At 40.7% G+C, this 16,282-nt stretch overlaps 2 protein-coding genes across 2 annotated transcripts; both read right to left on the reverse strand.

Moving 5' to 3' along the window:
- Positions 1–936: 936 nt before the first annotated feature.
- On the reverse strand, positions 937–9,402 carry marchf2 (membrane-associated ring finger (C3HC4) 2). The gene is made up of 5 exons (XM_083969480.1): positions 9,177–9,402; positions 6,386–6,677; positions 5,108–5,303; positions 4,661–4,870; positions 937–4,540 (listed from the first exon to the last, which is right to left on the reverse strand). The coding sequence occupies exons 2-5, from the start codon at positions 6,565–6,567 to the stop codon at positions 4,382–4,384; spliced, it is 747 nt and encodes a 248-aa protein (XP_083825606.1). The 5' UTR covers positions 6,568–6,677; positions 9,177–9,402; the 3' UTR covers positions 937–4,381.
- A 2,969-nt stretch (positions 9,403–12,371) lies between these two features.
- Positions 12,372–16,042, reverse strand: LOC310984892 (ras-related protein Rab-11B-like). Its single transcript, XM_083970260.1, has 5 exons — positions 15,902–16,042; positions 14,213–14,408; positions 13,932–14,125; positions 13,691–13,771; positions 12,372–13,593 (listed from the first exon to the last, which is right to left on the reverse strand). The coding sequence occupies exons 1-5, from the start codon at positions 15,939–15,941 to the stop codon at positions 13,448–13,450; spliced, it is 657 nt and encodes a 218-aa protein (XP_083826386.1). The 5' UTR covers positions 15,942–16,042; the 3' UTR covers positions 12,372–13,447.
- Between the last annotated feature and the right edge of the window lie 240 nt (positions 16,043–16,282).

Consider the following 16,282-nt stretch of genomic DNA (forward strand, 5'->3'; position numbering starts at 1 on the left):
TATATATTCTTTAACTTTTTAGATTTTACATGTAAAATATGGTCAGTTTTTAGAGAATGCTGCAGTGTTAAACACATACAATTAGCTGTAATTAGACCACAATAAAATCCTGCAAACATGTTAATGCATCAGTATCAAGAACTAAATAATTAACATAACATTTTGAATGAGGTTATTTAGTATAATGTTTGAGTCTTTAAGAACATTAACCTCGAAATATGTATTTAAAATTTTTTTTGAAAGAAGGGGTTAGTTTTTTTTATTTTGCTACAGTAAAAAATGAAAAAAGCTCAGTGCTCGTTTAAATTGGGAATAGCATTTTAGTAGGATGAGTTAAGATGAGGCAAACTGCCTAAATGGCTGGAATATAGGACAAATAATAATGGCAAATTTAATTAAATCTGAAAAATGAATGAGTAATTCCAGTGCTGATTTCAGATTATGGCAGTGTGTGAAAGATTTACACGTATCATCACCTGTAGCTCAGTACACAGACTGAACCTGTCGTCTTTCAAATCGTTTATTTTATTTTAGTGTTTATGTTTTTTTGGCTGGGTCTGCCTCCTTCATGGAAAACAGTGATTGACGTTAATAATGTTTTTCTAGCTAAGCTGCTTACATTTGACCAAATGCAGCGGCTAGGACGAGAGCAGTAGCAGAACTTGACACCAGCAGCTATTTTCCAGCAGGATTACTAGCTACACAAAGCTGTGGTCAATAACAGACTTAAAGTAATGATGCCTCATCCTCACTGGCCAAAGAGGATGATCTGTAAACAAACAGCCCATAATGTACAAAGTGTCTACAATGGTGAAGCCCATACTATGTAAATGAAAACATAATCACACCAGTCTCCACATTAATACTGCTATAGAGACAAAAGAAAAAATGATAATTTATCAACATTTTTTATTTGCTTTGCAAACAATTCTTGGCTGATTGCAGGTACCAGGATTTTGGTGAAGACATCTTTTTTTTTTTCCACAGCACACCATACACATCATAGTATTTAAAATGTGAATACTTGAAGAATGAACAAATGACACATACAAACATTCCCACCTTCCAAAAAAACATGTAGAATTAAAAGATTACAAACATGTTATAGAACATAACACAACATAAGTAACATCTACATGTTCATTTGTGAACTAAACAGAGAAAACAATGATTTATAATCCCTTTCTTGGTTTGTATAAAGTCATTACTACATCATGGTAAATGTCTGATGAAACGAGATCTGATAGCTGGCGGGGACAGGCAGGTAGCTAGAGAAGGAGCAGTGTTGCATAACTTGTCAGCAAAGTTGTATATACTTCCAATACAATACACACCATCAAAAAACATTAACTTAGAAATTCAGCTGATTCGTGTTTTCGAGCGACTTTGAAATTGATGGGCATGTTTACATTGCTTCAAATCAGTGCATCCATAGATCCCTTGGAGTTAAAGCCTTGTTCATGACAAACAGTAAACACATGGATGATCAAATGACTCATAAGCTTGTAAAGGCAGACGACTAAGTCCCCGGGTGCATCGCAGTATTGCAGGATATAATCCTTTGTTCTCAGATCAGTTAAAAACAACAAACAAACGATTAACTGGGGCGGTATGTGGGGCAACCCACCGTGAGCTAAATGTTCCACAGTGTCATGTTTGTGTAGACAGGACAGGAGGCCGGGGGGCTTGGAAACGGTCACTGGTAATGCCACACTGTCAGCTGTCAAACAGATGTGGTGTCAATTTCCCACCGAACGCCACTACTGAGTTACACTCTGTTCCTGTGGCTCATGTTGCACAAGCAGCCACTAAAATTGTAATGTCATTTCCGATCACGAGGTTTCCCAACGACGACAATCAACCCAGTGGAGGAAGAGAAAAATATTGCATTTAGGCTCACTGACAGTCAAGAACCAATGCTTGACCCTTTATACAAGTTGTTTGTGACATGCTTAGGAGCATGTCCGTCACAAACCAGTTAAAGTAAAATACTGTTCAAACCTGATTGTTATTAATTAACAATAGATGAGTGACTGATTAAAGGAAGAACCTGAAAAATGCATGGTCTCTTCCAGGATGACAACGGCCCAATCCAAAGATCCAACACCTACATCATCAGATTTTGGACTGACAATACCTGCATGATGATTTTTCCCTTTAATTATCACCCATCTGTGTGGATAAAGTGTAAATAAAATTCAGACTTCTGGGCTTTTGCCTCTACTACTACAAGATGACTCCATCTAATAAAAAATAAATAAAAAGCAAATAGGAAGTACGAATCATGAAACAAAAGAAAAAGTAAACAATTTAAATACAAGTGAGAAAATTCAAAAACAAATGATTGTTATTTTCAAATGAAAACTGAGCTTATAATAATAAATTCCTTTTTTTATCATTAGATTTAAAGCTTGCTCCCAATGCCACCTGTGTAGATAGCTCAGGTATTTTTAATTGCACACCTATAGTAACACCTATAATACCATAATGATGTATTTCTAAAGCCAATGTGTCTGACTGAATTCTGTTGGTGTTAACATTATTCTCAATACCACAAGTGTTGCTGGGGTTTTCATATATTCAAGCTTCTCACTCTGTGGATATCCCACTGTGTGATCAAGAGGCAATTAACCGTCTCCTCATAACGCAAATTAAATGGAATAGCACGTTCAAAAGTGGACCGCATCATAACACGGAGGCCCGGAAAACCGACAGACTCTGTGGTCTGTGTTTTTCTGCCACTCCAAGCGACTTGATTATAAACTGCACGCCACTATGTACAAAAGAGCGAGGTGAATCCTCTCTACTCTCCCAAACTGCTAACACAGTTGATTCTGGTCAGTAACATCACAATGTAACGAGGAAAAAGTTGGCACCTGCGAAAAAGACGACATTCATCAAAAGGACTTAGAAGAGCGAGCGAGCGAGCGAGCTTCTAGCGGCCTGCTTGAAAGAAAATACAAAACAAAGCTAAGAGTCAGATTTTGGCCTTAGTGGTGCTTGCATAATGTATCCACCTTGAGAGTCATTGTTGGTGGGTTACGTTTTGTGTTAGAAGGACAGAAGCACTAAACATCGACTCCTACGTTGAACTCGAATGACACAAGCTTCCAAGAAGTTTCAATATCCCTGATTGTTGTGATCATTGAAGAGTACATACATAAAGCAATATGTATCACTTTAAAATAACAAAACAAAACAAATGGCTACAAATTAAGCACTTCAACAGGCCATTAAAAAGGATGTCTAAGTGCACGGTATCAGCCACTGAACAACGCTTGTGGAAATGTTCCTCTAAAAAGCCATTTTGATGGGAGTCTCCTATCGATCTATATAAATATAAAGACCTACTTGTTAAGTGCTGCCAATACAAGAACCTCTATGAGGACACTGTTAAACCCTACTCCAGTAGGAATAGTAAATCGGCTCATTCTTTAGTGGTTTAAAAAATGATTTTACAATACACTGACAGTAAAAAAAAAAAGAATCCCCCAAAATTATTGTCAGTGGTTGCATGCATGACTGTGCATGTTGGTCGAGGTCTCTTCATGTATTCTGACGACCTCTATGTCCACAGTGTTTTATTGCACAATCTCTGGCTTTACTAACGTTACGCTGCCATCCGTTCTTGGGTGACATGTAAAAACAGATGCAGCAAAAACACCGAAAGACATCCCAGCAGGCTTGTGCCAAAATTAAAAAAAAAAAAATCCATCTGGCATCTGGATTGTTAAATGTAAATAAATCAAAATAATCTAAAGAGCTATGCTTTTCAATAAGTGCTTGAAATAGCTCCTCGATGGGCAATGCTCTGCAGAGCGTACAAGGCCTAAGTAGGTTGAGTGCATGCCCAGATATGACATGCATCTAGCAGTTCACACACCGTCCTGCTTGCTTATGTCTTTGCAGTTTCATGTGAATTTTCTGTGGGTTGTTGAAACTAAGCAGAACAACCATACGAACATTTCACAATCCAATAAACAAGTTAGTTTGGTCCATCCCTTACTTCCTTTTCCACTGTAAGCGGTCATTATCACATCGTAGATGATGAGACTGAGTCCATGTCTCTGCAGATGTCACTTTCATGTTCTGCTCCGTTCTTCGGTGCCTTTGCATAAGCCTGGTCAACACCCGGCCTGACAACAGATAGACGCCATCCAAACGTGTTCTGTTCTGCACCAACAAGGACACAATTTCTTTCTTTTCTTTTAAAATGTAATGTGAAAAAAATAAGTACCGATGGGGTGAAGAAGGATTTGATGAAAAAAGAAAAAAGCAACATGAAAAGGCCCACAAGTGCTTCTTGAAAGTCTTGCTGGCTGGCATGACGCTCTGAGAATCAGCCCTCATACTCAAAAGATACTGTTAGTATCAGCTGGTCTCATACAATACTCTCATTGGCAGGCTTCTTCATCAGTTTAGTAGAGAGCAAAGAATGCTGGGAAGAGTTAGACTCCTTGGCTTCGGGAATGAGCAGACGTACTTTCTGATTTGTTCTTCTCCACTCCGAGTACAGCTGACAGTGGTAGCGGAAAGACACCTACAGAGATGACAGAGTGGGAAAAGAGGAAGTTAGGACATTCAATATTTCCAAGAGCTTTTAAAAGGGGGTTGGCTTTACAGTAATGCTTCAAACTAATGTATATGGATTCATTTTTACCAGGGTCCAGAGAACATAGATGGTGAAGAGGGCGATGGTGAGGGCTATGAGGCCCACGGCCTGCAGCCAGCTCCCCAGTTGGAGGTGGTCCTGAGCGCCCCTAAGGCACAGCCAGCCCGAGATGGCTGCTAGGGGCGTGATGAAGAGGAAGCACACCATGTCGCAGAATAGTGTCCTCTTCTCGTTGCGAGGTCCAGGGTCCCGCAGCCACTGTGGGAGGTGACAGAGAGGCAAGACAGAGACAGTTGGAAGAAAGGGAAGGGAGATCTTACGTGATTCAAGAACAGAAATGATTCACTGTGATAAGACGGCAAGCAAGCAAGCAGAGAGATGGGATGTAGGAAAAAGAAAAAGGCTAAATTCACATTTGCAGAGAAGCTCTGCCAATGAGAGTAACAGGAAGAAAAGATTGATGCAGACAAAGCAAAGGGCATTGACCTTTGTTACCTCTGTGAGAGGCCGAGGCCGGCGCTCGATGCTGAACTCTGTGTGGCAGAGCTCACAGTAGCTGGTGTTGGATGACGACAGCCACTTCTCCAAGCAGCTCTTGTGCACTGCACCCAGTGTGCCTGTGCAGTCACAAGGGGACAGGAGATTCTCACTGTTGCCTCCTTCATGGCAAATACGACAGATGGGACCATCACTGTGACAAAATGAGAATTTTTTAAAATATATATATATAAAAACGACTAAATCTGAAACTGCATTTTCAAACCAAGGACAGTTGCAGCTCTAAAATGCCGAAGGGATAATAGAGCGAAGAAACTCAAGAGTTAATGGATGACAACTGGAGAAACGTCTGAGAAAGGAAAACCTAGCACTTCAATTTGTGTCTGATTCATCATCACATCCTGATTCATCCTTCACTCATCAGAATCATTATGATCACAGTCACTCTGTGATTTTCCTTCTGATTACAAACCTGGATCAAATACTCATGAAGCTCATGGGAAAATACACAGGCTACCATAAACACATATGGGGGGCAGTCCCATATTTATAATTTTTAAGCTGCAGGCAAATGTCTATAAATATTTACTTATAACATACTAACATTAAGTTACAAACATATTTAAGGACATTTTATTAATGTTGTGTCACCATTTGTAACATCTGTATTTTACTATATTGTCATTCATTAGCTGTTAGCATGCCTTCATGGGTGTTGGCAAGATGAGGCACAGTACTAAAATACATTAATAAACACTTAGAACGGCTAATGACTACATAATAACATATAAACCATTTGTTAAACATCTGAATGGGAGCAGAGGCTTTTTGAACTTAACAAATCCAAGATTAACCTCAAAATGAGTTAATCTAGTTAAAGAGGCTACAATCTGAGAAAACAACAACCCAAATGTGATTCAATGGATGCTATATTAATATGACGTAACAATCCTTACAAGATTTAGAGAAAATGAGGAAGCCTATAGAGTTTAAGTAGTTACAAAGGTAAACACCTAGTGTACGAGGAGAAACTCGAACACAGAACACAGTTTGACTTATGACACACAGATGTGAATATCAAAACAACAACAACAACAACAACAACAACTGTAAAAAGCGTTTGTATGATACATGGTAGCCTATATGATTAATATAAATACAGCAAACAGTAAGAAAAGTGCAAACTGCTCAAGAAAATAAAAACAAATCAGGACAAGGAAGCATCAATAGAAGAAACAGGATTTGGTGAGGTGGGTAAGAGTGGAGCAGTCTCACCTTTGGGCGGCCATGGGTTTGAGCACAGAGGACAACAACCGTCCATCTATGGCTGTGACCTGGGTGACGTAGAGCGCTTGGCAACCGTCGCCACTCGCCTCCTCCACGCTCTTCCATAGGCCCGTGCTGCTGGCACAGTCGCACAGAGAGCCAGGCAGGTGGCAACACCCGCCTGTCGTCATGGTTACAGTGTAGAGATGGCAGCGAAGGTGTGAAGGGTCGGCCTGTTGGGATGAAGGGGGGAGCAGGAAGCACAAACTCTGACCTTCCACGGGCTGGGGGTGGACACTTTCTACCGAGAGAGAGGAGGAGACACCGTTAGAATATAATATAATGAACCTCTGTGGCATAAAAACGTGCTTTTACTGTACTGAAGTAGAAGTTAGAGTAACATGTGTGAGGGTATTTTATGCCTCTGCTTCAACACATTCACAACACACTTAATTTATGAGCTACTTTGTAGTTTGTGTGTGTCAGATTATATGAATCAACAAATATATTATGATGGATTATTATAGCTCAAACTACCCCGCAGGATTTTAGAAGTAGCCACCTACCACCACCTTTACCACCTGTAGGTGGTGTTTCTATTTGATTCAATAATTTAATAACTTTGTATATAACTGGCGTGAAATGAATTAAAAGTCCTCACAACACAAGTAGGCTACTTTCACATTCAGTTTCGCGAGTACTGAAACATGCTAATAGAAGATAAAGAAATGTATATGCTGTAAGTTGCAGTAAATAGATACAGCAGTTAGGTTACAAGCAAACTAGTGAAATGAGACAAGATATTATATGTCATTTGGCTCATCACAAGGTTATATCACAGCTAAGTGAAACAATATTCTGCTTGGCTGTTTCAACATGAGTGGAGTTGAATACCGTAACAAAAGCAATAACACTCATATCAAGCAGTTATCAGCATCTCTGTGACAATATTATGATTTTGTAGAATTACGATTTCGTTGATACAGCCCAGTTCGAAGAAAAACCTGGCTTTATGTCTGGACAGAATTCATCTGAAAGCGCGACTCATGGACCAATGATTTCCTGCCATCCGGGAATAACTAAGACTATCTAAACAGACATTTTGTCATTTAAAAGAAAGCTGTCTGTTTGGAGGTGGGCCAATTTGCCCCAAAGCATCTGCATTGTAAAAGCAAGTGTGATGGTCTGTGGCAGCGAGTGTGATGTGCAGCAGACTGATAAACAGCTGTCTCCCCTCAGATAACCCCTCACCAAAGATAAGACAGTTAAAGGGACAGCTGAACTACTGCAGCCTGTAGTGTGTAAGTGTGTGCATGTGACATTCGTTAGTGCAATGTTTAAATTTTTTATGAGACAACAGAGACAGTAGTTTAAATGCACTTTTATCTACCGGACTACCGGTATATATTTATTGTGTCTTTGTGCCATATATGTCTCATGGCATTTTAAATTTCCCCTCTGGGATAAATAAAGTAATCTAATCTAACCTAAATGACAAAAATTACCCCCCCAAAATTGTCTAACACATGTTTTGTTTTTCAAATATTGGATGCAAACCTATTATGGAACTAATGAGCCACCCATACTAGTGCATTGGTCAGGCGTAAAGACTGGGTTGTTGTTGTTATAAGGCCTGACACTCCAACTGTAGCTCTGTACATGTCGCTGCATTACACCACACTCCTTATACATCCTTTGTGCTCAACACTGCTGTTGTTGTGTTGTTTTTCAGAAAGGAGGTTTACCATGGCAGATGGTGCACAAATTCCTGTGTTCATTCATGGGATTTTGTGTCTTTAGTTTATCTTCTTATGGATAATTGATACAAGAATGTACACTCACTGTATGATCATTTTGTACAGGTTTTGGACAAGAAAAACATGATCTCAAAACAATCTGCAACAATAATTCAAGCAACAGTTATTTGACTAGTGTAACATTTCTACATATTTCAGTTACACTTCTTTCCTGTTTGTAGTTTTTGCCACCACAATAATCCAATATGTAAATGGTAGACAGTTTCAACTTGTCTGTTCTGAACCAGACTATGGTTCTTAAATCCAGACATAATAGAGCCAGACAATACAAAAAAAACAAAACGAAGCAGAAAGGCTGTGAGAGACTGGATGTCTGAACCTGGACTTTAACTTTATAACAAGTTCCTCATCCAAATCAATTACAAACAGTTAGAGTATCCCTGCATTTAGGTACGATTAAGAGGAACCATCCCCTGCCCCGGACAAACAAAAGGGTGGGCCCAAAACTGAGACAAATCTTTTCAAACCTAGTGATGCATGTCAACACACAGACGAGTGCATTTTCACATCTAATCATATGGGAAGCTTGATTTCAATGACACTGAATGTAAACCGCTATTTAATAACACTGATGTCCTCTGCTACATTACACCATTAAAAAAGAATCTACCTAGCTGACACCTTAAGTCTTTTTCATCCCGACTATCAGCAGTTAGCAGCGTTACAGCTGCAGCCAGATGTTACAGCTCCGATCCAGACTGTCATGTCTGTATCATAATATGACACAAAAATGCGTGGCGGTACAAACTGTCTGTGTGCAGCAGTGTTTATATAGTTTAGACATAAGCATCACGTCAATTGTGTTGTCACTACCGACCCTCTACGTGTTTTCATTGTCCGATAAATAAACGTGCTCGGTCGGTCGGTCGGTCTGTGTCCGTCACAGCTGGACTGCCTGCTAGCTACAAGCTGTCAGCGGCTACAGGCAGAGCTAGCCCTGCGCTGCTGGGGAAATAAAACCATAAAACAATGTGTCCACTCACCCCCGTGTCGTCTTGTTGTCAGTGCTGCACGGTGACAGACACTGTCAGCCTCTTCTCCTCCTGTTTGCTCCTCGCTTCATGCTTCTCTATGTGTCTGTCTGTGGTAGACGCCGCTCCGCCGCTCGGCTCGGCTCGGCTCGGCTCGGCTAGCGGGAGGTGTCGAGCTGCTATCACACGGCGGCAGCGGGCCACACTTCCGCTTTCCCCGGGCTTTAAATACAGACAGCCCACAGGCTCATCATCATCAGCTGTCTGCCTCAGCGGGGATCGCAGCATCGATACCACAGGCTGGCCAGCTGAGGAGGGCCCGACACCGTCCGGACGAGTTCAGATGTTGTTATGGTGAATGATAATCATGGGTGCAGATCCCGGGAGGGGCCAGTTCAAGGAATACAATAATAGTCCAGGCAAAACAGCGTTTTACGACAGACGAGAAATTAATTTTCCAAGAAACTTGTAATACAAAAAATGTTACTTTTCACGTCATTGTGTAAAGTTTCATTGTGGTAGGAGTAAAGGAAAAAAAAAAAGCCTATGTGGCGATATTCCATTAGTGTATTGCTCATTTGCATATTCAAATTCATTTTCAAAGAAACTTGCAATACAAAAAAATGTTACTTTTCATGGCTACTTTCATTGTGTAAAGTTTCATTGTGATAGGACTAAAGGAAAAAAAAATAGCCCCATTGGGGTGCATTGTTTTCTGGCCTTATTGGCACCATAGACTTTATACAGTAAATCAATCTTGATGAGAATTAAACATATTTCCCCGACTAGGATTTCTTAGGACTTTTAGTATGTTGTTCTGGTCACCTCATAGAAATGATGTAGGCTATGGTGAAAAACAATTAGTTCTATTTTGGGGTCCAAAATGAGCTAGATTGCCTGACTATAAACAATAAAGGTGATGGATCTCCTTGCTTCATTCCCGTTAAAGGCCCCATGGCATGAAAAATGTGATTTTGGTTATTTTTTCGTGCTTGGGGAGGTCTCTGGGCCACGTATATGCTGCCCCATGCATCAAACTGGTCATAAACGGAGAGACACACACGGCCCATTTGTAGGAACATTCTCTTTGAGACGAGCAGATAGCACTTCCTCCTTTCTGTGATGTCACACACAAGGGAACTCCGCCCACCATGACCAGTTGTTTTTTTTCAATTTTTATGAATGCAGCTTAGGTTCCAGTTATTTGCCTGTGATTGGCCCGACCACATACCACTCAAAAACAGTCAGCCAATCAGAGGAGAGATTCTCATTCTCTCTTCTGATTGGCCAAATGACCTGTGCCTGCTAGAACTCCAGAAAGAGGCAACAGAAAGGGGCAGTATAAACCAAATTAAGCAGATCACAGGTACTCAAAACCAATGACACATCTTGTTGGGGATATCAGCAGGTAAATAAACCCAGAGAAAAGTGCACAGCATGGGGCCTTTAAGTGATAGCTGAAAGAATGGGGACATTTGACCATTGGTGAGGACTGATGCTCTGTGTTTTATAGATCAGTTTAACCCAGTTGACAAATTCCAACCCGAAACCAATTAAGCTTCCAAAACATGTATTAAAAAAACCCACTCAACCCTATCAAAGATTGTCTGAGGATGACCTCCCCTGATATTCTCTAGCCTCATTGCCAGGACTTTAGTGAGGACTTTCTTTTTAGTAGGCTATGCTATGATCTTACTGTGGTGGCCCTGAAGTGCAAATCAGAAAACACAACAACAAAAGAGAAAACACAACTGCAAATCAGAAAACACAACGACAAATTACTCAACACAACAACAAAACAGAAAACAGTTTCAGTTTAGTAATTTGTTGTGTTTTCTGATTTGCCGTTTTCTTTTTTTGTGTTGTGTTTTCTCTTTTGCCGTTGTGTATGGAGTTATTGTTACTTTACAGCATTATTTGCAAATGTGTAACTCAATCTGTGTGTGATCTGTAAATGTGTACTGACATTTGTGTGTATGTAGGCTACATGAATCTGCAAATGTGTATTCAGAATCTGTGTGCGTAATCAGATTTATAAATGTGTAAAACAAATCCTTGTCTGTATTCAGATTTGCAAGTGAAGACAAATCCGCAAATGCGTGCAAAGATCTGTAAGTGTACATAAATCTGCAAATGTGTATGTAAATTTGTAAAAGTGTAAACAGTTCTGCATAGACAGACCTTCTGTCATCAGTTACAACCCAGGTGGGAGCTCTCGATTGGCTGTCTATTTATTTGGTACACTTCTGCCGTGGCTGGGATCCGCAAGAAAGGGTGCTGCTTTGTTTCCCTTTTTCACTCTAAAATAACAAAAAAATAATATGCTTAAAATGTTGCAAAACACGGTTTCACGTTTAACTTCATGCATTTTAGAGATCATTTAAACTTTCACTTGCTTGACTGATCACATTACTGTAACACAAATTTTGACTAGGTGTGCCCAAACTATTGCATGCCACTGTAGCTATGTGATAAGTTTGAACAAGTCGAGTATACTTGTTATTATTGTTCAAAGTTTTATTTGAATACACATTTGTTTTAATGGAAATTAAGTATTCAGAAGAAATGATGCATAAAGGCAGTGAAGTGTTAACTGGTGTCGTTTTGTGTATAGGTGTCTGGCTATCGTGTGTGGATTTGTAAAGGCAGCCTGTCAAGTGAGGCTCAAGTGTGTGCAAACAGCTCCACTGACTCTGTCACAGTTGCTAAACAACAGTGGCAGACACAGTGCTAAGTTATGGGCACGCTGAGTGAGTAATGGATCCAAAAATAAATATGTCTGCTTCATGTGAATTAGGTTTATTAATGCGTCAGTATCCCCGTGTAGTGTAAAAGGAGCAAAATAAGTGCATGCTTTGCTGGTTTTTAGCCTATTTTCAAAGAAATGGGAACTCAATAGACATGGTGTGTGTGAAATCACACATGGAAGCACTTCTTAACCAGATGGGTGAACATGGCATTTCAGCCAACCATGTAAACAATTTGCATTTCAGAATTTCAGTTCCATTTTCCCAGGTAACAACTGCTTGTGGCTGGACACGATGTTTTCAAGTAGAAAATGTTCTCAGATCACACACATCTTTCTATTCTCCTACAGTGGATATAACTTTTAGATTCAAGGCATACGAGGGGAAACTGCATTTAAAACAACAAAAAATCAACAGGAAAATATCACCTAATAAAGACGACAAGTGTATTTAAAAATAGAAGATGATTTATTCCACTGAAATTTTTGGACATAAGTGCAAGGAAGAGTTTCAGTTTTGAGACAGCCTGCTTGAACTGTTTGTCCTGAGCCAAATCAAGAAAGCAACAATACAGTAGCTGTGTCCCTGGCTGATAACATGTTCAGTTCCATTGTTCTGTAGCATTTACACGTTACATTTCAATTTTTTTTTTTCTCCTGATAGCCTGGACTGGATGTGCCAAATTCAGTAATGGTCTGCAGTGTTAGCAGACTTGAACGTGCATAAATAAGAAATCCCAAACTGACACTGATTGCATCTGTCTCCTTTGGTATCTTCATGCACTAAGATAAACACACACACACACACACACACACACAATCACACATGCGCACACACAAATAAACACACTTCATTTGTTTCACACTTGCCCATATTAAGTTAGACAGTCACAGCCAGTCTGGTCCCTGGCTCATGCTAATTTAATGCCACAGTGGGCACTGGGCTCAGAGGGGGGAATTCAAATTAAGGAGGGATCCACCAACCCCAGACAAAGTTTACATCAATTCTCCAATGTATTAATGCATTACCTACTCATGCCCTCTTCTATACCCAAATCAACTAGACGTGAAACTGTGATTCCACTTTTAACAGCTCATGTCATAAAACATTGCAGGCTGAGAAATGGAGATGAGTAGAAACCATTTGGAGCATAAAGAGGATGACTAATCCCTCACTGTTCCTTCAACTGGAACAGGTCAATAGGACCGTATCACTGGATAATTAAAAAGAAATTGTAGTTTACCACAGCTTTGAGATAAACCTCATGATAGCAAACAATCCTCCCTCTTCTCAGGGCTATTATGAGTTCATAGATTTATACAGACACAAACCGAAAACCAAGAAGACAAACAAAAAATAAAAAAAAAACAAATAAGAAACCAGCTAAAAGGAATGTCAGCTACGAGAATCTTGGATCAGAGAGCGCTGAGCCAATGAGGGTTTCATGTTGACAGCAGCATGACAGCTGAAGTAAAGCGAGAGGCGAAGAGAGGAAAGACTGACAGAGAGTCAAACAAGAAGAGAAAAACACAAGTATCACAGGCTTTGACAGCAAGGGAGTTTGTTGCCCCTTTGTCCGTCCATTGTTGGGGGGACGCTTATGTCCACTACGTTGTTGCCTGGAGAATCATCGTGCGCAGATCTGTCCGATATTTGCCGCTGCGATACAATACGGTAGATTTCTAGGAGAGAAAACAGTAACAGTTAAGCATAATTAAAAGTCACACAACCATGGAGATTTATGGCAAACGGTTCATTATTTATGTTTTTTTTTTTTACCTGTCAGAATGTTCTTAAAGGCTTCTTCTACATTAGTCGAGTCCAAGGCCGATGTTTCAATAAATGAGAGAGTGTTCTTTTCTGGGTTTGACAAACAGTGGACAAAGGGTTGGTCAAATAAATTGTTTGTATAAGTGGTCAAACCGATGAGGTGTTCTTTGTTTGAGTTTTACAAATTGTTCCTTTAATTGCATTGCTTTATTTTAAATGCAAGTGTTGTTCACCTAGCTGCAACACTTACCTGCAAAGGCTCGAGCCTCATCAGTGGGCACTGCCCTGAGGTGGCGGAGGTCGCTCTTGTTTCCAACCAGCATGATGACGATGTTGTTGTCAGCGTGGTCCCTCAGCTCCTTTAGCCAGCGTTCAACGTTCTCATAAGTCAGGTGCTTGGCGATGTCGTAAACCAGGAGGGCCCCTACCGCACCCCGGTAATACCTGGTGACAGAAGAAAAGCAGACCAGTACAGCAACTGTATCGTCATGTCATATAAATAAAGAAAACCTTTTACAAACACAAACTCACGCAGAGGTGATTGCTCTGTAGCGTTCCTGTCCAGCTGTGTCCCAAATCTGAGCCTTTATCGTCTTGCCGTCCACCTGGATGCTGCGGGTGGCAAACTCCACCCCGATGGTGCTCTTGCTCTCCAGGTTGAACTCATTTCTTGTGAAACGGGACAGCAGGTTACTCTTCCCCACTCCAGAGTCTCCGATTAGTACAACTGGAACAAAAATAACACAGCAAAAACCAAAATATGACTGATTAATTATCATGCTGAGGCTAGGCTGGCAGCTCAGTCTGTGAAAACTAACACATTTAAAGCAGAAGTGAGTGATATATTTGTGTTAATATAAGTCTTAAATAGTTATATCTTCCGACAGCAATCACTTACATAGAGTGTTTGGACTGAAACACGGGTCTCTCAGTCCCTCTGCTCTGCTCTGAGCCGAGGAGAAAACATTTATCGTATCCTACAGTTTTTATCCAATGAGGAGAGAGAACGGCATGCAGGGCTGTGTGTGCAGCCAAGGAACGCCGTGAATGTGGTGACGTAGCGACGAGGACTGTTATGGTGCGTTCAAGGAAACTCGTATTTTTCCGACCGTGAAGTGGTACCAGTTCGATCTGGTACGAGTTCACCGGTCGGAAGTTACGAGTGGCCGTTATAGTGACTTTCACCGGTAAAACAGGTCGGAAAAACACGAGTGGGTTGCCTGGAACGCTACAAAGTCGTAAGTTGTGACTTGAAGCTGTAATTTACGATTTCAAAAGCCTGCCTGGAACGCAGCATTAGCGAAAACGACCGGATCACTCACTTCTGCTTTAAGATAGTAAATGACAAACAAAATGTGACAAACACTGCAGTACAGGGGCATACATAGTGCTTTAGAAATCCTTCTTTTCTTTTCTTTTTCTTTTACTTCTGTTTTTACTCAGACTTCACTTTAATATGTAATGCATTCATTTCCCATCATGCTTAGGGGTGCGCTGATTACTTGGACAAATTCTTTATTTTACATCCGTTTTACGATGTCACCATTTGTTCAGTTTCAGAGTGTGTTTTATAGTTGCCTCTGTGTCCTGCTTTAGGTTTTAACTGCTTCTCTCCAGAAACCCAACCACACTGATAAAATGTGAAGCAGCAGCAGCAGCAGCAGAGAGAGAAACCAGGGAGCGGTTGTGTTCGCTGCATTGCAACTTGACAACTTAGTTCAGTGGCCTGAGCTTCCATAACTCTTAAATTAGGCCAGTGCCAATACATCCCTTCTGTCACTCAGCAGCTATTGACCATCATGTCGTTTCAAGTTAACGTCAGGTCGTCTCAGGTGATTGTTTTTTCTAAACGAGGCCAGGTAGCTCGTTAGCATGCTAGCTACTTATATAGCCGCTTAGTGCAGTAACGTCAGCCTGCTAATTCCCATGCACCCAGAGAAATGACCGATCGGTTAACGAGCACAGAGACAACAACACTACTACTACTACTACTACTACTATGGAAGAGGAACTTGTGTGGTTTAAGACGCTGCTATAATTAATTTACAACACACAGTAGTGGAGGCTACGGAGTTAGCGCCTATCATGTTATCGTGTAGCAGGGCTGACTTTAGCTTTAAGGCTGGCTTAGTTGACTTCCTCAGTTTCAGCTGCTGTCAGCGAAGTGGTACAAAGAGGACGAAGGCGCCGTCTTTCGTCCACATTTGAAGAAGATATTACCTTTGAACAAGTAGTCGTATTCATCATCTCGGGTTCCCATTTTGTAGGACTAGTTTTGGTACTTTTTTTGAAGTACTTTCCCCACAACAACAACCATAAACAACAAGCCTTTCCACCGGTAGCTAGCAGGCACCGCCTTCAAGGAAGAGAACAGGCACGTGAGATAAGTAAGGCCGATTTGGACCAATTGGAAACGTTATCTTGTTGACTGACAAGTACATTGACCAATCAGCTGCTTTATTTTAAAAAGGCAGACCAATCATCACACAGAGCAGAGAGACGTCGAGGCAGAGCACCCTTTGTTCTTCAAAGTTTGACGCCCTGTCGTTTTGTAGATTGAGCAACATCCATGAGACTCAGATATTTTCTAGTATTATTATT

The sequence above is a fragment of the Trachurus trachurus genome (genome assembly GCF_905171665.1).
Source record: "Trachurus trachurus genome assembly, chromosome: 4".
In the NCBI taxonomy this organism is placed as follows: domain Eukaryota; kingdom Metazoa; phylum Chordata; class Actinopteri; order Carangiformes; family Carangidae; genus Trachurus; species Trachurus trachurus.

Excerpts from the sequence above, each read along its gene's own strand:
- LOC310984892 (XM_083970260.1), bottom strand. The coding sequence starts at position 15,941 with ATGGGAACCCGAGATGATGAATACGACTACTTGTTCAAAG. Across the intron at positions 14,126-14,212 it reads TACAGAGCAATCACCTCTGC|GTATTACCGGGGTGCGGTAG; the intron begins GTGAGTTTGTGT and ends TTCTGTCACCAG. Across the intron at positions 13,772-13,931 it reads TGAGGCTCGAGCCTTTGCAG|AAAAGAACACTCTCTCATTT; the intron begins GTAAGTGTTGCA and ends TGTCAAACCCAG.
- marchf2 (XM_083969480.1), bottom strand. The coding sequence starts at position 6,567 with ATGACGACAGGCGGGTGTTGCCACCTGCCTGGCTCTCTGTGCGACTGT. Across the intron at positions 5,304-6,385 it reads AAACCCATGGCCGCCCAAAG|TGATGGTCCCATCTGTCGTA; the intron begins GTGAGACTGCTC and ends ATTTTGTCACAG. Across the intron at positions 4,871-5,107 it reads GGCCTCGGCCTCTCACAGAG|TGGCTGCGGGACCCTGGACC; the intron begins GTAACAAAGGTC and ends CACCTCCCACAG.